General features: G+C 50.0%; 1 protein-coding gene across 1 annotated transcript in view; it reads right to left on the bottom strand.

The window, feature by feature from the left end:
- Positions 1–17,001, bottom strand: part of Mapkapk2 (MAPK activated protein kinase 2) — a 43,481-nt gene extending 26,480 nt beyond the window's left edge. Inside the window, exon 1 of the mRNA XM_059280228.1 lies at positions 16,747–17,001. Within this exon, the coding sequence (XP_059136211.1) occupies positions 16,747–16,986 (240 nt within the window). The 5' untranslated portion in view covers positions 16,987–17,001. The remainder of the gene's footprint in view (positions 1–16,746) is intronic.
- Between the last annotated feature and the right edge of the window lie 4,357 nt (positions 17,002–21,358).

The following is a 21,358-nucleotide window of genomic DNA, read 5'->3' as shown; positions in this document are numbered from 1 at the left end:
CCACATTCTCTTCTTGCCCACTCAGCAAAATTAGTACAACCTGGGAGACACTGGACTTGAGTGATTGCTGACAGCCTTTCTCAGAAACACTTCCCCACTCCCCAAGCATCCCCAGCCCAGACAGCAAAATCAAGTCCCGCCAGACCCCTTCCCCTCTACTCTTCTCAAGGCTATGGGAATTCTTGGGCTCCACTCATTATTCCTGCTGTCACTGGAGCTGGGTAGGGCTTTCTTAGCGGTAGCTGCTGCTGAAGCTGGTGCTTAAATACTTGATTTAAAATACTTTATTGTTTAAATACCAGTTTGCCTCTGAGGCAGACAAGCCTCCAATGCTGCTTGCTAATTATCAGCCCTCTACACAACACTTTTCTCTTGGAGCTGATGCTGAGGGTGAGGATGCTGGTGCAGAGCAAAGGGCCCCAGCTCTCCCGAGAGCCTCCTCAAAATCCCCACAAGAAAGAGGCAAAAACATGGGTCCACTCCTGCCATCATACCGCTGCACCTGAAGAGTTCTGGGCTGCATGTGGGAATACCAAAGGACGACGAGCCACACTACTTGTCGTCCTGGAGCTGAGCTAGCGGAGAGGAAGTGGAGGTCACAGCAATTAGGGTTTGTGCAACCATGCAGGCAGATCAACTGCCACTGGTCCATCCACAGCTGGTTTTCCTGGACTGGTAGAACGCGGGCAGATGAGATCTTATATGAGTCTCCAAGGATGTCAGCAAAAAGGATGCAGAAAGATGAGCATATGGAAGGTGTGGAGAGAAAATAAAGGGGTGTCTACATGTGCAACAGAGAAGGGAGTAAATGCCTGGAAGAGGGAGGGTGACCAGATCAAACCCAACCTGCTTGCACACCAGATTTAGAGGTGTATGCTTAGGAGGGGGTGGTTTCTACGAAAGCTCTCTAAACAGTAGCCATCAGATGGCTGAGTCCCTCAAGGTCTCCGAAGGAAGCAGATAGGCATCCTAGAGGGCATGTGCCAACCACACAGAGCAGCAGGAGGACAGAGTGAGAGGCAAAAGGTACCTGCAGCCATGCCAGCAGGGTCCTTCCAGGCATCTAGACCTCTCCTCAGTCTCTCAACCAGGCTTGACAGCCAAAGGATCCTGGGAGTGGTGCTGCTTCTCCTCATCTCCCCAGAACCCCAGCTACTGAGGCTCCCTGAAAATGTGCCTGGCAGGGTCCACACTACAGCATTCTTGACTATCTGCTGAGACTAAACACAAGGCATGAAGTCACGAGTTTTGCCATGGGTCTGAAGAAGATAAAGTATACCAAAGGATTGTTACTCAATAAACAGCTATAACACTTTTTTTTTTTTAACATGTAAGGTTTCCTTAAGAAAGAATAAAGCTCCTGTCACTAAAGAATTTAAAAATAGACTAGACAGATGCCAGACTTGGGCAATTCTGACTAAAAATAAACATTCCTAGTCAGGAAGGCGGATGATATAGAACAATATATAATGACATTCGTATGGAAATGCTATCATATAGGCTGGCAAGATGGCTGAGCACGGAAAGGCATTTGCCGTGCAAGCCTGATGACCAGACTTCAATCCCGGGAATCCACGCCAAGATGGAAGAAGAGAACCAATCCCACAAGAGGAACCTCTGACCTCTGACATGCGCACCACGGAACATGTGCATGAAGACATACATTCCCACAATAAAAATTAAAGTTTTTTTTTTAAATAAAATGCTAGAATGAAACCCGTCTCTACAAGCTAACTTTAGATTTTTAATTTTTAAAAAGATACTCTCTTGTGAATACTTCCACTGCAAAGTCTAGGACTCCATAAAACACAGGATAACTGCCCAGAAAGCTACACCTTCACATGCTATGAACATGTGAGTCTGATGGTCAGTTTGGGTTATCGGCCACAGGGCTACATAAGCATCTCCATGATAGGATGTTGCTCAAAACAGACAAACTAAATGCTTTGAAAAAATCTTTTTCTAAATGATTGCCTTCAAGTTGCTCTTCTGCAGTCCCCTCCAAGTTTAGCTGATCTGGACCATAATGGCTATCTTCATTGAGAAGATGCTCTCTCCCTTGTGCTGAATAATACAGTGGCCACCAGCCAATCACTGGGCACTGGAGACGTAGGCAGGGCTTACTTCATTGCAATTTAATAACTACATGTGAGAACATGAGAGCGGTTCTCATATTGGCCCCAATCCTCCTGCTCCTCTCTAGCCAGAAGACAGGGCAGTTAACTCCAAAGAAAACAGCAAGACAGGAGAAGCCTTGTGTTTCCTGTACCTGAAGCACCACCAGGGAACAGAGAGCCGGAATAAAGCCTCTCACCCCAGAGAGCTTTACCTTTCTCTGCCTGGACCAACAATTAACACAGGCAGCTTACACCTGCCCTGGGAGATCAACATCTTCCAGCAAGGAGACTCATTCCCAAGGATGACCCAGAACATCCTGAGAAGACTAAACCTGGAGTCTCAAAGCTGGATTGCACTGGAATTTGGGGCTATGTTGAAGTACAGCAGGCCAAGACAAAGAAAAGTAATCTGACTAAAGAAATGCAGGAAGGCAGTTAAGTTCCACGACTTTTCCAAACCTCACAAAGTTTTCATTCTGAAAATATATCATATCTACATTTCCAAACACCACTAACTGGATTCCTGCCCAGCTCCGGCCCGGAGGCCAAAATCAGACATGACCTAAACTCTACATTAACACGAGTGATTGTTCCAGTTTTGATCTCTGCCTCACAGACATTGCTTCCACCGAAATATACCGTCCAAATCTACCAAGAAGGTGCTTGTCTGAGTTGAGACACGAAAGCTGCGTCAACCTTGTGTCATACCACATGAACACAGGCCCAGGAGGAGCGCTGGCTGGGCACCTATTCAAACAGCCCTCAACATCCAGGGAGCGCAGCACCCTCCCGAGCATATGTCAGGAGAGCGGACACATGCAGAGCTGCAGACAGGCACCTGCTCAGGATCCCCGGTCCGAGTCATGGCTACTTCCCTCTCCAGAGACACAGCCAGCCTGCTCCAAGGACAGCCTCTTGAGGAGAAGGACAGAAAGTCTAGCTGGGACAAAGTCCTAAAAAGACTACATAAGAAAGGGGGGGGGGGGCAGACAACAAAGCATCCAAGACTACACACTTTTTTTTTTTTTGAAGTTTACTGGAAGATGGGTTTTTTCCCTCCTTCTTACTCTATAAAAAGAAAAAGAAAATGTTGCAACTTCCTTTGTCACAGCACATGCTTAGGGGAAAAAAAAAAAAAAAAAAAAAAAAAAAGGAGGCCTAAGCCATTGCTTCACTTTCTCAACTGCATTAACGGACAGACCTTCCTTCCCCAGCCCTGCCCTGCCCTCTCCTCGACAGGAAGCCAGAAGCCAGGTGACCAGGGCTGGGCAATGAAGGATGTGGAGTACTCTGAGGCCCAAGGAGGAGAAAAAACCATTGCTGTAACTTCAGCCCCACACTCCTCGCCAGCTTCCATCCTTCCTCTCCAGCTCTTTAGAAGAGTCCATTAGGAAACATTCTCTCCTTGGTCAAACAAAAGGGAGCAGCCTGCAGACCCACCCACTTCAATACAGGACAGCTGCTGGCTAGAGTTCTGCCGGTACCCTCCACAGATGGTCTCAGGTGTGTGTCCACGGAGCGTGGGCTGCACCATGCAGTGATCCCACCTCTACCCGCCCCGTCTTGGGGAGCCCACCCATGGGTCTCTGTGATCCCACCTCTACCCGCCCCGTCTTGGGGAGCCCACCCATGAGTCTCTGTGATCCCACCTCTACCCGCCCCGTCTTGGGGAGCCCACCCATGAGTCTCTGTGATCCCACCTCTACCCGCCCCGTCTTGGGGAGCCCACCCATGAGTCTCTGTGATCCCACCTCTACCCGCCCCGTCTTGGGGAGCCCACCCATGAGTCTCTGTGATCCCACCTCTACCCGCCCCATCTTGGGGAGCCCACCCATGAGTCTCTGTGTACTTTACTGGCCACCTGTGGCTCTTTCTCTGCTACTTATATAGCACCAGCTCCCAGAGCTTTTCCCATTGATCTATTAATAAAACTAAGTACTAGACCAGAGGAGGTTCTAGACTAGAGTGCAGACTGGAGTAGCCATGCCTGTTTTCATTCATTTTATACATTTTGTATAAAACTGTAAGCTCCCAGCTGGGTGGTGGTGGTGCATGCCTTTAATCCCAGCACTCAGGAGGCGGAAGAAGGCGAAACTCTGAGTTCGAGGCCACCCTGGTTACAGCAAGTTACAAGATGGCCAGGGCTACACAGAGAAACCCTGTCTTGAAAAACAAAAACAAAAAACAAAAAAAAAAAAAAACAAACAAAAAAAACTACGTTTCTAAAGACAAGGCCTACTAACTATTCTTACCATTGTAGCAATTTGTACCCAAAAAAAAAGCATTTCATAAGTATTAAAAATAAAACATTAGCTGCTAGGTCACCTACGTTCTGAATTATAATGGGACCATGGAAGAACTGCTCAGAGACAGTACTGTGAACTACAACAAGACCAGGTTTCAGAGTCAGGCATTCTCAGAGCTCAGCAAGGTAGCCCACACTTGGTAGAAGAGGGTGGTGTTATCAGGCAGAAGGAGTAGCCAAGGCCAGAAGCTACAGATGATGAAAAGTCAGCTCAAGCTACATAGTGAAACCCTGTCTCACAAAGGAAAAAGAAGCCGCCTTGGCTATTCCTTCTGCCTGACTACCTTGGCTACCCTCTTCGACCAAGTGTGTCTGGTGTTCACCCACGAGTCACCTTTCCTAACCTGCCAGGTAAAACTAACACACACACACACACACACACACACACACACACACACACACACGGGGACAGAGACTGACTGACTCCTGGCATTTCAGAGCCTCCTCCCTTTTTATTTTCTCCTTTGTACCTGCTACTACCTGACAAGCCGTATCATCTAATTACTGTGTTCTGTCTTCCCCTACAGGAACACAAGCTCTCTGCAGACGAGGTTGAGTTTTGTCTGCTTCATACAGAACCTAAAATAATGCTTAGCACTCGGTGTTCAATAACTGCTAATGAATTAATTACTCTGAACATGTTTCATCTTCTGTAGAAAAGACTTTTACTTTACAGTACCACTGCAAGGACTAACCAGGGTGCACTCAGCATCAGCTGCATGCCTCATCCACTGTACCTATCCACTGCAAGGACTAACCAGGATGCACACAGCATCAGCTGCATGCCTCACCCACTGTACCTATCCACTGCAAGGACTAACAAGGATGCACACAGCATCAGTTGCATGCCTCACCCACTGTACCTATCCACTGCAAGGACTAACCAGGATGCACACAGCATCAGCTGCATGCCTCACCCACTGTACCTATCCACTGCAAGGACTAACCAGGGTGCACACAGCATCAGCTGCATGCCTCATCCATCACATCTGTTCCATAAGAACTTGTTATTAATTCAAGAGACCTGGGAGCAGCTGAGCTTCCAACAGAAGGGTACTGTATGAATCAAAGCCAGCATGTGGCTCTACAAAAGTCATTCTTAGCACTGCTAATTTTCTTATTGCTTACATCTTACGGAGGTGGGGGGTAAGACACACACATGCTACAACACACACGTGGGTCCTGAGGATCAACTCAGGTCAGGCTTGGCAGCAGGGTACCCGGTGAGCCATCTTATCAAACCTAATTAATTTCCTTAAATAGCAAGTCATTCTGAATCTAGGGGTTTGGGGATGAAGGATACCGTAAAGCAAACCCTGCTTAGCAATTCAGGGTCTAGCCCACACTGCTAAAACAACAAGAACAAATAAACACTCCAAGTCTCCGACTTCCTCTGTCTCACACAGCAGAGACTCCAAGAGGGGGGTAAACCCAAGGGGATGACAATGACTACTTTCCCATTCCAGGCTAATCCAGCCATCTGGGCACCCTGATGGCCAGTCAGCAGGGAAAACAGGAGGCATCATGGGGGAAAACAAACATTTACAAACACTGGGTGAGTGAATAAAAATACTGCAGCCAAGGAGGATAAAATAACACTGGCCTACAAAAAACGGAGAAAAACCTGGTGGAGGATGGCTCCTGTACAGCGCCTCCCCTTGGACCAGGTGACCCTCCCGTCCCTAGCCTCGTCATTTTCCCGGCATGGAAAACTGAAGGAAAGGCATTCAGTGCACAAGCTTTGCTAATCAAGTCTGAGCCTTCTGCCTTACAAACGGAGAAACTGAGGGAAATCCAAACATGGCCCGGAGCTGGAAACCAGGTTGCTCAGGTCCTCTTTCCTATGCAAGCTGCTGGACACGGGACAAGTGGCCCCATGAGACTCAGAGCTGACCTCAGACCCGTCAATCTGACGCTCGAAACAGGTCTGTCTTGCAACACACAGGCACAAGGCCAGCAGACAGAAACACCAGCCTGTATCTATGTCCACTGTGGGTCTAGAGCTAGCCAAGAACTGGAAGAGAGCTGGCACACTCCACAGGACAGGAGGGTCTCCTTCAAGGGAGGAAAATGGGGAGGGGGCCTAGAGCAGGGAAGAGGAGAGGGAGAAGCATTAATTCTTGAGAATTACATGAACAGAAACACACGGCACCTCCTCGAGTCGGATCTGAGTGGATGGAGCAGCTGTCGGGAGACAGGTCAGGGGTACACACTGACAGGGAGGGTTTTACTATACCCCAAGCTATACCCCAGAGCCCAGCCAGCACTGTCCCGCTCTGAGTGCTACCGTGCAGCCAATCCTGAACTTTGTTTTTAATGAGAGCATCAAGTCACGATGTTGAGATAAGAGGCTACGGTTGGTGACAGGGTCCATGGGTAAAGGTGTTCGCGGACAAACCTGATCATTTAAGTTCAACCCAAAGAACCCATAAGGTGGAAGAAGACTTGCCCCCACACACACGCATGAACTCACACAAAATAAACATAATAATGTATTCTATAAATTTTCTAAAAAGAAAAAAGATGACACCAAAAAAAGCAAAGACGGAAGTTTCCAAGGAATTAACCATCTAGTCTAATACTGAACCAAGTATATCTTGCACATGGAGAAATTCACTTAAGAAGTCCAGTAACAGGGAAGGTAAGGGTCTCTTTGGCTTCCTTTTTGGGGGAGGAAGAGGTAAGAAAGAATTCCAGGGATTGAACCCGGGGCCCTTTGCATACATGTTAAGCACATGCTCTGCTACTGCGCTATGCCTCCGCTTCAGGACTCATTTGGACCTGAAGACCTCAGGAAAGACCCCTTTGTGGGGACAGAAAAAGTCGATGTAGTTAGAATGGGAAAGAGGGGGACAAGGAAGACACAGAGAGAGTGATGCAAAGGAATGGGATTGTGGCAGAAAACAAGTCAACATTCCAACGTGGGGGAGGGTGGTCATGACCAGACCTGGCGTCATCTGGCTAGATCACTCTAATTAGCAGGCAGAAGCAACCCAATGGGGGAGTTACAGGATCAGAGCTGGGCTTCAGGCAAACTGATCCCCAGGAACACACCAAGGAGCGGAAGGGAAAGACCTCCATTCCACTGCTGACTGTCTGAGTTACTGTCCCTCATCCGCCTCATCTTCTCTCTATTGCTTCCTTTTCTACTTACGCCTCCACTTGCTCTTACTTTCTTTCATGCATCTGAGCCATGGTAATCAAGTCCATGACGTGAGGAGAGTGTGAGATGCAGGAGAGGGATCTAGAATGCTGCCACCCCTCTAACAGCACAGAAGGAGGAAGGAGAGAGGAGGAAGCCGCTGAGCATCCCTGGCCAGCTCTGTGAGACAGCATGGATGCTTGTAATCCTGGTAGTCTGGGAGGAGGGCACCACAAAGTTTTCCACAGGAAGAAGCAGTAACAAAAAGACTATGATACAGTGTGCTCTCTCTCTCACTGTGGCCTTTGGCCTGCCAGTGGCCTAGATGCCAACAGTGAGGCGGGGAAAGGCATGAGATACCCCCTTGCTAGCCTAGCCTCTCCAACACCAGGGCATGAGTGGCTTCCACCAGTCTGCCTGCATTCCTAGGATGCTCTGAGTTCCTTCCACTACTCATGGTCCTGGCCATCCTCCACTCCCCCACAGCATACCCCGAGCTCTCCAGAAGCCAAGCATGGCAAGCAATGGGCAGGCCCTACCATCAGTGTCTTTTCTCCCCAGCTCCTGCAGAGCCTGTTCCTTACAGGTCTACTAGCTTTCTCCTAAGAATCAGAGGCCAAGGAAGAAGGCTTCGATGGGAAAGCGAGAAAGCATGCTATTCTGAGGACAGGGGCCCCTTCTGTCACAGCTAAAAATAAACTCTTAGCAACTACACCCAACTCCTCCAGCCAGAGGCCAACGGGCCATGGTTGATAAATTGTGTAGGACAAATGAAGTCCTGAGGACAGAGAACAGAGGACAGTTAGTGAAACATGGTCCAGGGAGTTAACTCCATGGAGGCTGAGGACTCCCCAAGTCCTACCTCTTGGCTCCTATCACTCAGCCCACATACCCCTGTCCCCCCCCAAATACACCTTAATTCCAGGAAACAGACATAGAACATGGACCTGAGCCCTGCCTTGTATCAGCACCTGTCCAGGGACTGGAATGCCCAGGTAGACATCAAGGAGATCTCCTGCGCAGACTCTCCAGCTAAGAGACACTCCATGTGTACAGCTTCCTCACTTTGCTCCACAGAACCCCAGCAGTTAGAGAGAGGATGCGCCTCCATGGACACCATCGATGCCTCTGCCACCACAGCGAGAGGGTAAAGGCCTTCTGTTCTTTGTACCCTATCTGGTGGCTGAGCTAGGAGGCCCTGAAGGGCCTTGGCCCAACTCAGCAAGGAGGTACGCAGAAAGCCAGGGCCCAGTTACTCCTGAAAGTCAATATAATGAGGTCATACTTCAGGATGTGGTAACATGAGGCCCCACACCGTGGGGTGGAGAGTGTGACTTAGGAGTAAGGCAAGAGGACAAAGGGGCAGCACACCCAGTCCCAGGCCAGGGCAGGCACTGGGGGCAGATTCACACCCACTGGCAAGAGCCAGAGGTAAACAGAGCAGAAGGCCTAAAACCATCTAAAACTTGCTCGCCTCCTCTGTCTGGCCCTCCCCTGCCTGGGGAATGAGCAGGACAGCTCCTCACAGCCTTTGTCTAAGTGACTCGAGATGCCTGCAGAAGCCACAGCCAGGGCTCATCACTTAGCACTCCAGACAGAGATCTGACCCGAACCGCCCACCAAGCTCAGGCTGGAAGGGGAGAGGGCACAGAAGGAGGGCACAGGTGAAAAATGAGACAAACCTTTCAGTGTGTGGCAAGAGGGCCTGGGACGGACACCAGGGTCTGGCTACAAAGAGAGAAGTGCAGCGGCAGCAGCGGCGGCGTGTTTATTTTTAGACACTAGGACAGAGGGGCTAGGTGTCAGTCCTGGGCCCAAGGCAGGAGGCCAGGCTGTAAACGGTCAGTATGGTCTGGGAGGCTCCTAGTAACAACAGGATACTCACAATGCCCGTGCAGGGACCAACTCAATCACCTGCCACAAAGAACAGGGAGGGTTAGGAGCTCCAGGGAAGAAGCAGGAGTCCGCACAGGCATGACCCGGGAAGACTCCTCTGGGTTCCCTCCCTCCCTTTGCTTCAGTCAGAAAAAGACCCATCTTGGAGCTAAACTAGAAGAGAGGCATCAGCAGCACAGCTCCCTCCTGTCTGCTCAGGCAGAAGCTCCTTACACGGACGGCCCCAGCGCTGCCACCTGCAGTCACCATGCTCACCTCCCAGATGAGTCCAACCGGCACTAGACGGGAGACGCCTCAAGACATCCCTCAAGAAGAAGATGCCCTTTCATATGACCCTTCTGGAAAGCTCAAGTTCCCAGTGGAATCAACATGTAGCTTTTCTCATCTTGAAGGAGAACATCCCATACAAATAGAGGTTGACCTTGAGGCTACGTCCCAGGCTCCACCACCTCCCAGCTGGCATGCGGAGGTGTTTACTGGACCACAGAATAAAGTCTCCAAGAACACGACAAAGCCAGAGGCCAAGCCCGACCTCATGATCACTCCTCCTCCAAAAAAAAAATCAGGCCAGCCTAGCACACACGATCCCACCATGCATGCCGAACCACTGCTCTTGCCTGGCACAGATAGGAAGGAGAGGAAAGGCAGTCTCCTCCAGATGTGCCCCCTCCACTGGCTTCCTTAAACCCCAGGCCCTCTCTGAGGGTCAGTGGACCCACACAGAAATCTTCACATCCTCATCAACTCTGGGAACCAATCCCCATCTACAGGCTCAGAACAGCACTTTGCCCATAAGGGAGACTGGAAGGATTAAAAGGTACTCCTTCGAGTGAATGGAAACTCATGCCAAGACAAAGGCTAGCTAGCCATACTATTGTGACTACAAGTCAGCCATACTTACCCCCAAGTCAGATGCCTCAATGTAGGGGGGCCCAGCCTTCACAGCCAATCACAGTGGCCTCCAAATGTCCCTCTGACTTCAAATGGCAAAGAGGCTGGCAAGGGCCCATCTCCATCTTGTACTGCCATTCCGCTAAGATTCTTCTAATTTCAAGGCAAGAGCAAACATAGCCCATCCTCTCTGCTGAGCAGCCGGCGGAAACACTTTCTAAGCTTTCATACGGGAAAAGAGCAGCCGGCCAGTAGAGATTGTTAGTTGGCTGGACATATTACACCCATCAAATGGGCATCCACACTGGCCCAGGTACTGCTGACCATCCAACACAGAACTAGTCAGTATCTGTCTTACCCTTGGCCTCTGGCCTCCTGCGTGGCCTCGTCTACCACCCCACACTACCAGCGTGTGCCTAGTGATGGCTAGAGGCCAACTCTCAGATGTAGGCAGCTGGACACTGGAAGGTGAACGACCTACTCAAAGTCACACAGTTAGCAAGGCATTTGAAAGTTTAGGGTTGTTTTTTGTTGCTATTATTGTTTAGTTCAGTTTGGTCTTTTTTACTTTTTTTAATCTAGCATATAATCCCTACAAACAGGCCCATCTCTGTTTACTAATATTTGAAGTTATATCTGAGCCTCAAAATATTAACTGTCAGTCTTAAAGATCCTAAGGGGATCAGTCCTAATGATTAGAAAAGACACTTCAGTCTTACTAGTACACGTACTATCTAGCTCTTCTGGCATGGCCCTCTTTTCTTACCAATGCCCCCATTTACAAGGGGAGCTATGTGAAAAGCACTTGTGAGGAGACCAGGGACCTGAGTTTGAGGATCACAGGTCTTCAGTACCAGCGCCACTCCCTACTGATAACCAACAGTCTAAGAAATCTATACCAAGAGCAGGCTCCACTGCATATGGCCCTGCTGCCCACAAGCAAGCAAGACGCTGGAACACACCACTGAGCCTTTCTGAGCAGCCCAGCCGCTTCTTCAGCAGGATGGAGGAGGCGACAAAGATGACCAAGGGTGTCCGTTACTACTCAACTATCAAGAGGAGTTGCAGTCCCTACAAACATCTCTGCCCTGTCCACTCACCTCCATCCAAAGCAGAGAACACACAAAAGGCTTGGGGGTGAGGGAGTAGGGAGAAGGAGACCTCAACATGGCCCTTCGGAGGGTATGAAGCACAGGAGGCAGGCCAGTGTGGGCTGCTGTGCCAAAAAAAAAAAAAAAAACAAGGGGAGTCATGATTCCAAGCAAAGCAGGTCTGCTCTGCATATCAAAACTACACAGCCCTGGGTGCTGCCGCCTCCCCACCTTGGCTGGCATGCCCTCTGACACAGGCCCCTCACATCTTGCTTCCAGTGGGTAACAGGAGCTTGACTCTGCCTCCAGACCTAGGATCTGGCTCCTGATCCCATTCTCATGCCTGCTCCACTGGTAACACCCCCTTGTCTTTCCCATGAGAGACACCCATGCCTTCATCCCCCTTGTCTTTCCCATCAGACACCCATGCCTTCATCCCCCTTGTCTTTCCCATCAGACACTCATGCCTTCATCCCCCTGTCTTTCCAACCAGAGACACCCATGTCTTCATCCCCCTTGTCTTTCCCATCAGACACCCATGCCTTCATCCCCTTGTCTTTCCAACCAGAGACACCCATGCCTTCATCCCCCTTGTCTTTCCCATCAGAGATGCCCATGCCTTCATCCTCCTCCAAAAGAGCACTGTTTCCCAGACATGTGACCCTGAGGCCCTACAATGGTTTGTCCTCGGCCCTCCTTTCAGCCACCTAACCGTGTGTGTGTGTGTGTGTGTGTGTGTGTGTGTGTGTGTGTGTTTCAAGACAGGGTTTCTCCGTGTAGCTTTGGAGCCTGTCCTGGATCTCACTCTGTAGCCCAGGCTGGCCTCAAACTCACAGAGATCCACCTGCCTCTGCCTCCTGAGTGCTGGGATTAAAGGTGTGTGCCACCACTACCTGGCTCACCTAACCATATTTTAACTATAGAGTTTTCAAATTCTGTGAAAGCCCAGAATTCACAAATGAAAAAGGACTATGAACTAACCTACTTCTAACCCTGCATCAGAGAGGCCCAGAGTCCTGCTGCAGTAGAGAGAGAGGTCACGACCATACCAGGATGACGTGCCTGGAGTCTACTTCCAAAAGTGGGAAATGTTCTCTGAAGGCAGAAATTCAACCCTTCCGTCCAAAAGTCCACGAACCTCAACTTGAATGATGCCTAGCCTTTCTTTATAACATCCACAAGTCCTCCCGACTCAAAAAAAAAAAAAAAAAAAAAAAAAAAAAGCTGATTTGACCCAAAGATGGGTAAGTTCATTCCTGATCTTCTGGCCCCACCGCTCCCGACCTACTTGGTCTCCTGCTCTTCCCCTAAGCTCTAGCTACAGCCAGTGTCATGACTTCTGGCAGACCCACTCGTTCCTCCGAGGCCCAGCAAGTCCCCACTGCCACCAGCCAAGGCTTCCCTTGGCATCATCAATCCTCATAGATGTCCCTCTTTCAGAATCCCTCTATTCCTGGTCACACAATTTAGCCCCCAGGCCAGCACAGTCCGGTAGACTTCTCCGCAAGGATGGCAGAGATGGATCTTCCTGGCATTCACACTCCGGCTGCCGGCTGCACCGTTCACTTGGCTGGATGCCTTCGTGTTGACTACCTTTACTACTAACAACCACACACACACAGTGACTGCCACATTGACAATGCTGCCCTAGACGACATTGGTTAATCCTGCCTTCTCCAAATAGGTTTCCTGACCCCCAACATTTTACAGGGCACTAAGCCACTCCCCTCTATCCTAATAAACGTACGGTGAATGCTCCACAACCTGCCAACTACCTGGGTGGCATGATCATGAGACTTTCTTCACCTCATGTTTCCATCCAGCAAACGTCAAACCCAGATACTGCCCCCCCCCCCCCGCCAGCCACGCTATCAGTCATCTCTCCAGTGAGGACACAGAATGAGGACACGGCCTGCCCAGGGGGGCAGGGCAGGCGAGGGTGCCGGTGTTGCCCTTCAACCATGCCCAGGCCAACTGTGAGAGGGTCTAATCTCCTCATCGTGATACCAAGGGCAGCTACGTCACGGTGGCACTTGACTGACCTCGTGAGGGAGGCACACTGGAGAAAGGGAAGGATCTACAGGCCCTTGCTTCCTCTAGTCTATGCAATGGAAAGATAAACAGAGATAAGTTACGACAACATTCCCTACTTTGTAAAGCAATAACACGCTTCACCTAATCAGCATTGAACAGCCGAGCGGGACAATAGTACGGGCTTTAATTAAATTTGTTCAGCTAATACCTAAGCGTCACCATGATACAGTGAAGCCGAACACAGCCAAGTGACCCACGGGGAATACAGCCAACTCATACACAAACGGATTGAAGCTAGGTGTCCCTAGCAAAGAAGTAACAGATTCTCCAAAGAATAATAAATAGTATTTCTATCACCAACTCCCTAACTGGGGAGTGGGGGAGGAGAACAGTCTTGTTACAGATCCAAAACCCGTGGAGCTGCTGGCATGGTTTAGAAACTACCTCTCCAACTTTAGCAATCGCAGCTGGAAGGTGACATATACCCACCAATGTCCTCCGGCCAACGAATGGGCCAATAGGTCAGAGCCGCTCTTCAGGCTCAAGGCACTCCGAAACAGCAACCAGCTGCATGCCTGTCAATACTACCACAGTTACAAGTAGAGAAAGGCCCAAGACTAGCAAACAGAAGAACTGAGCTCAGTCCCTGCCTCTGTCAAGTGAACAGCAAGAGTTACCACTTGCCTTAGGCAGGTTATGCCTGCATTCTGGGCCTTGGTTTTCTCATCTACAAAATGAATGTGTTGATGGTGATGCCCTCTCCACTGGCTTCTCACTGACTGGAAGTGTATGCATGACTCAGAAGGATGATGAAGCCAGGTGACAGCACCCACCAAAGGCATCTAAACATCAGCTTCCCAAAGAGGATAAAGCAAGCAGCAGGACCAGGTGGGTCCTTTATTTTTACTTTGGGTGTTTTGGCTGCATGTATGTGTGTGCAGCAAGCATATAAACATGAGCACAGAAGACAGAAGAGGGTGTCCAAATCCCTGGAACTGGAGTTACAGAGAGTTCTCTACATGAGCAGCAAATGCTCCTAACTGCTAAGCCATCTCTGGATCATTTTTAAAGCTCTGGTTTTTCTTACTAGAACCAAGAGACTATGAACAGCCTTCATCTCCCATCCTATCTTGGGGCTACAAGACAGCAGCCTTCCAAAACCCCACAAGAGCCAGGCTGCTGGGCCACACTCGGCTGAGTCCCTCGGCATGGGCTCAGCACACTCTACAGGTCTCATCTTCTCTTAGCATCCAAAGGGTCATCACCGCAGCCTGTTCCACTATATCTTCTGCCCTTGCTGTCGCATAAAAAGGCTCCTTATTTCGAAATCATTTCACTATTCGGCACCTAAAGTTTTTAAAGTATAAAATGTAGGAATCTCTGTGGTGCGTGTCACTGAAACGGGATGCCTTTTAACCAGATTCCCCACGGCTGTGATTATGTCTTAGCCAATATTTGGGTAGGAAAATGCTGCTGACTGATCTGTGCCATCCTCCAAACAGCTTGGCTCCCCTCCTTCCTCTGTTATTAAATCTTAACACATAGATGTATGAGAAATCTGCAACGTAACAGTTGAGTCAGCTTCTAAGACCTAGGAGCAGGCTGCCTGTCAAAACACACTCCGTCTTCCGTCTTCACCCACTTCTGACTAGAGAAAGGATAAGCATGAGGATTATTTAATATGCTGCTAGGGTTTTTCCTTTCAAAACTATTCAAAGGAGAAACACACACACACACACACACACACACACACACACACACAAACTTCTCTAGTGTTAATTACACCAGAAATCTGAACTGACAGCCTAGGATGGGTGTGTGTGTGTGTGTGTGTGTGTGTGTGTGTGTGTTTAAGCAGAACAGGAAGGGAGAAGGGTTTTTGTTGAGAAGTCTTTATATTGTGTTCCAACTATCCAAGAGAATGAACAGCCAGTGTCCCCAGCCTGCTGATCGGTAAAGGCAGATGGCATCTCAGAGGAGGGAGAAGTCTTTCCCGGAAAGAACATCTGTCACGTCCTCAACAATACAGTTAACTGTGGTCAAACTGTTCACTTACCTCCAGTCCCCAGGGTCAGAGCCACATCAACCCAATCAAGTCTTTTCCTCACTTAGCTACTAATATGGATAGAAAGAAAAGTGGAGAGTACAAATACTGTAGTATTCAAGGCAGGGATAAGAGTTCCTCCCCAACATTCAACACCAAGCTACAACCAAGGTCCTGCAGCAAGAGCTTATAGCTTTGTTTATTTTTAAATATGATGTTGAGGATGAAAATAGCAAGAACATTATCATAGAAACGAGACTTACTTGCTCCCTACAAAGTACCAGGGCTATAGTCCAGTTGACTGTACATGACAACAGTCTCACCCATAACTCATGTGTAGTATATAATAGCTGGAAACAAAGCAAGCTGTGTGGGCTGAAAGGAAAGAGAAAAATATAACACAGGAAGTAGTTGGCTCCTCCAATCATTGAGACACCCCAGGGGAAAGAAACCTGACAAGTGACCTTTAGAGATATGGTGTAACTTGAAACGCTTGAGAGAAGAAAACTTCGTGGTGACCCTGAATGACAGACCTTTTGAAATCTCCATTCTCCGATACCAAAGAAACAGAGACACAGAAAGAGACAGTTCAACCTAGAAAGATCAGGAGTGGGTTTCCCAAACACAAGAATAAGGTTTCCTGCCTCGGGTCGCCAGCTACCAGGACCAAAGTAGGCTTTGCAGAACCAGCACTGGGCCGAGCCTGGCTTACAGATTAGGTTTCCTACGGTGCATGGAGCAATGGAAACTGCGCGGCGGCGCAGACTCCTGCCCGGCATCGCAGGCCCGGCGCTGGCGGTTCCAGACAATCGCGGGGCACGGAGGCGGGGTCCCCAGTCTCCAGCGCCGCGCCGACGCGCCCCACCACTGCGCGCCGACCTCGTGAGGCCAGAGAGAGCGAAGTCACTTTCCGGCTCCCAAATAAGGAGCAGGGTTAAGTAAAGCTCCGAGAGCGAACTTCTCCAAACCGAACGACCAACCAGCTCAATGAGTAAAGGGCCTTTTGTGCCCGCAGAAAGGAAGGAGGGAGGGAGGATGGGGTCACCGTGTCCTCGGCGCCGGGTGAAGCGAGTAGAGGCCGTCCCGGACCCAAGCGTGGCCACCGGAGGGATCCCACTCACACCCCAACATGGCAGTCCCCGTGAGTCCCCTCGGGTCCCGGCCACTCGCGGGGTGACCGGAAGCTGCACCGGATCCCAGCGTGTTCCACGGCGGCCCAGACTTACCTTCAGGGCGAATTTTTGCTGGGTTCTCTTGTCGAAGATCCGCAGCACCTTCCCATTGATGCCCAGGCCCAGCACCTGGCTGGTGACCTTGTAGTCGTCGGTGATGGCGTTCTTTCGGATCTGCAGGCCCGACTTGACGTGGAACTGGGGGAACGGCGGCGGCGGCGGCTGGGCCGGGGCGGGCGGCGGCGGGCTGGGGAACGGCGCCGGCGGGGTCTGGCCGGGAGAGCCCGACAGCATGGTGCCGGGAGACTCGCGCGCCGAGGCGGGGGCCGCGGCCGCCCCCTCCTCCGGCTCGGGCCCGGGTCCCCGCCACGCCCCGCCCGGCGGCGAAGTTTGCTCCGGGCTGGAGCCGGCTGCCCCGCCCCGGCCCGGCTCCAGGCTCGGCGGGTCGCGGGGCCCCGTGGGTCCCGCTGTGCGCCGCGGGCGCCCACCAGCCCTGCTCCCTCCCCCCGGAGACGTGCGCTCCGGGGAACGCGGGACGGCGGGGCCCGGCCGGGGGGGAATCGCCGCGCCGAGAAGTAGCAGCCCGGGGGCGGCGGCCGCGTCACAGGCAGCTCGGCGTCCTGGGCTAGTCCTTAAAGGGGAGGATCGAGGGTGGGGCTTGGGGGGGAGAGGAGGCGTGGGCATGGGGGAGGGGTGGGCCTTAAAGGGGAGGATGTCCAGCGGCGGGAGAGCAGAGGGACCTGGTTGGCCGGGACTGCTAGCCGGCAGTCAGGGAGAGAGCACGGAGAAATCCTAGTTCTTAACCAGGGCCAGGCAAAGGGAAGGGGGAGCGCAGAAGAAAAGCAGCAGGATAATTCAAACAAAATCTGTAGTTCTCCAGCTGCTCGGAGAATTTGGAGAGGAGGTGTATTTTGAAAGAAACAGATACTGGTAAAAATTTGCCTGCGTGGACCCTGGGATATGGGGAGTACTGGGGTAGTGCTGGGGTTACCGAGGCTATTCATCTTAGGATCAGGTGCCAGGCAATAGTCACGATTTCCATAACATGCTTGGTGTTTTACACTTTTTTTTCTCATGGATTGTGTTTTTCAGTGAAAATGTATTGTTGTGTAATCATGGACAGTTTAGTTACTGTGCTATGAACATATTTTTAATGTAAATCCAAAATGACCCGAGATGGGAAAGGGATGGGGCACTGCAGACCCCTGTAATCCCAGCTATGTGCAGGAGGCTGAAACGGGAGGATGACAGTTCAGAGGGCTAGCCTGAGCAACAAAGGCAGGCTTTATCTCAAAACACCCACAAACCTCACGCCTCTCCTATATATACCTTTTCGTTGTGTTTCGAATTTATGGAGCTAATATAGCAAGGGGGAATGGTTCTAGAGTTTGGGGAATTCATCCCTGAGGCTACAAACGGTGAGATTTCTGAAGCAACCTAGTTCTAGTACAAGTCTCTGAGGAAAAGGGACCTAACTGGCCAATAGCATAGCTGAGATCCACAAGGGTTTGACTGTTAGAGTGGTTGAGAAATGAGACGAAGGAGCAAAATAGGTACACAGTTCCAGTGTACTCACAGATATCGACACATTAGAGGTGCGTTCTGACCCATGGCCACGCCGCCGAGTCTCTAATGTGTCCCAGGAAAACTCTGGAGCTGGGGCCCTGTCCTGAGCAAATGGCCTGGGATACATAGCCCAGGAGGGTAAGGCGGTTTTGCTGGTGTCTACTCCCTGTTCAGATTTTCTGACGATGCTTGTCTCAAGGAAGGCAGAGACGAAAAGGTGAAGGACTACAGTCACCCTCTCAGGATCCAGCAAAACTCACTATGGACCATGGAGACAACTGGTCCCCTTTCAGGAAGCACTGGCTCCAGTACTGTGCTCAGTGCTCTGTGCTCAGCCCTGTGGTGACAGATGGTGATAATCCTAGTCTGGTGGGGAAGACACAGTAGTTGGGTCAGCTGTGTGGCAGAGGGGGCCCTGGGGATAGAAGGCAGATTAACTCACTTCGGTCTGCAGCTGCATAGCCTCCTTCTACCCCTAAAGACGGAGCTAGACAATTCCCGGTTTCCCTGACTTTTTAAGGGCACTACTTGAGACCACGAAGATGCAGGAACCGAGAAAGGATCACAGGAATGAGGAGGAGAAGTCCTCAGGGGCTCCCATCCTAACTCCCTCAGCTCTGTGCTGCCCTGCACCACCACAGGGGGGGGGGGGGGGGGGGCTCCAGGACTTCTTGTTGGCATTCAGCGGTCACCTGTCTTTCCACGAGGCTGGGAAGAGAATGAGCTCTTCAGAGGCAGCAAGGCACTGTGGGAAACTACAAACTAGAAGCAAGCAAGATCCAATTGTCGTAGTAAGGTAGCGTAAGCACCTCTATCTGGAAAAATGAGAAAAATCTTAACATTTCCATTCATAACTGAGTAACAAGCAAATGAGATGGCATCTATGATAACTCTTCACAGGGCATACAGACAGCATCAGTTCTCAGGAGATATTAAACACCACCGGTCCTCAAGCATTGCTTCCTTGCTTCTTGCTCCGTTCCCATTGCCTAGCAACCTGTTCCTGATACTGAACTGCCTTCCTGTGTAAGGGGAATTCTGGGACAGTGCCTACACCTGAGGTCCTGGGACCAATGGATCCCAGAAATCCAGTGGGGAGTTTCTGCTGGAGTTACAAAGGCCAGATGCACCTAGGCAACACACAGGAACAGCTAAGACACATATTCCACATACACACCCCAAAAGTACACTCATGTGAACACAACTCAAAAGGACAAGACATCCGGCACAGGACAGTGTAAATGAGTAACCAATGAACAGCCGGACAGTAGGATGAGCCACAGGAAAGGCACTCTACAAAGAGACCCAGAGCCTTCGATTCTAACACTGGCTAGCCATGTGACCTCACGAAAGTCCCTCAATTTCTTCTTTCCTGTCTAAAAAGTAGTGGAAATAACATCTGCTGTACCCACATTGTAGAGATATCATAAGGACAAACTAAAACCCAGAGTCCTGCTTGTCACCCACTGAGCTTTCAGTCATCTGCAGTGAGCTGCTCAAGCGAGAGTTGTTAAGGATGTCCAAAAGCACTTCAGAAGCTGGAAGTCAGGCTGGGGCTGGAGGGCAGTAAGAGAGTATATGCTTATCGTGTGCAAAGCCCTGAGTATGAGCCCCAGCAAAGCATTACAAAAAAAGAAATTGTTAGAAATCTATTTACAAAACAAAGTATGATTTGTATTGACATGCAAATGCATACATCAGATAATATAGTATACATGAAGATAATTTAAGGACCAAAAGTATATAGAATTACATCTGTTGTAGTCCCAGATTCATGGCACATGTTTGTTATTGGATCATTGGTCTGTGTGTTTCTGTTTTTATTTGGTTATCGTTATTTAATAATGTCATAGGCACCTGTGGACCCACTACCCAAAACACAAACTAGGACTTGGACAATAACATGCATCTAAAGAGATGATTCCCAGACGACCCTTCAACCCATCCCTGTGTGTGTTACCCGAGACAACCATCACCTGCATGCTCTGTTCACCTTTGCCTTGCTTTCCTGCTTACACAGTTTCCCTTTCTGAGGACATGTTTAAAGGGATCTTTAAAAACCGGACGGCATGGTTGAAATCTGTCATCTCAGCACTTAGGAGGAGGATGCAGGAGGATTGACGTAAGTTTGAGGCTACTCTAGGCTGCATCGTGAGTTTCGGGGCAGCCCGGTATCCAACGCATAACTCTGTCTCCAACAAACCAAAATGAAATAAAAAACGATATAAAAGGTGAAACTTCTTTTAAAAGAAGAGAAGCCGCCGGGGATTACTTTATCAGCAAGATGCAGTTAAAATAAGGAAACACATCGTCATAGTTGTGAAATATCCTCCACCATCTCTCAGAGAGGATGAAGATGGCAATGGGAACAACCGGTGAGTGATGACTCTATACCCAGCTATTGTTCGGGTTTCTCTCAACTTGGATTGCCGTGTTTAAATCTCACAAATGTCTGTAACGGAGGGTGCTAGTCATCTTAACTAGTCAATACCATTTTATTCTCCCCCTTTGACAGTGACAGAGATGTACTAGTTAGCACATGCCTGTCTAGACACAAATCTCATCTCCTAATTCCTCCACTTCTGTTATAGCTGGCTCCTTTGTAAGATTTAGTTCTACCCACGAAACTCCTTGTGGAGGAGTTCCCTCTGAGGTTAAAACCGCCCAACTTGGAGGAGCTCTCCTTAAAACACAGGATGTTAAAATGAGGATGAGACAATAGGATGTTTTAAAGGGAAGTGAAACATTCTCTCATGCAGGGGAGCTCCTCAAGACAGGAAGTAAACAATTCAAAGGTTCCAGGAAGTCCCTAAAACTTCCCTGATGCAATAGGCCCCCAAGCATGGGTAGCTATAAAGACTGCTGTGACCACTATCAGACAAGCTAAGTTACCTAAAAGAGGCTCAGGCCAGCCAAGCTACCTGGGAGAAACAGAGCCCCACCCAGCTTCCTGGAAGGAGTTCAGACCAACTGAACAACCTGAGAAGGATGCTCTCCAGCCTGTTGAGCTACCTGCAGGCTGATAAACAAACTCTGTTTCCAGCTTTCATGAGCTGCCACCATACCGGGGTGGGCTCTGGAGACACAGTTGTGTCTGAGT

This window comes from Peromyscus eremicus, chromosome 15 (genome assembly GCF_949786415.1).
Source record: "Peromyscus eremicus chromosome 15, PerEre_H2_v1, whole genome shotgun sequence".
Lineage (NCBI taxonomy): Eukaryota > Metazoa > Chordata > Mammalia > Rodentia > Cricetidae > Peromyscus > Peromyscus eremicus.
This window is presented reverse-complemented; position numbering and strand designations above follow the sequence as displayed.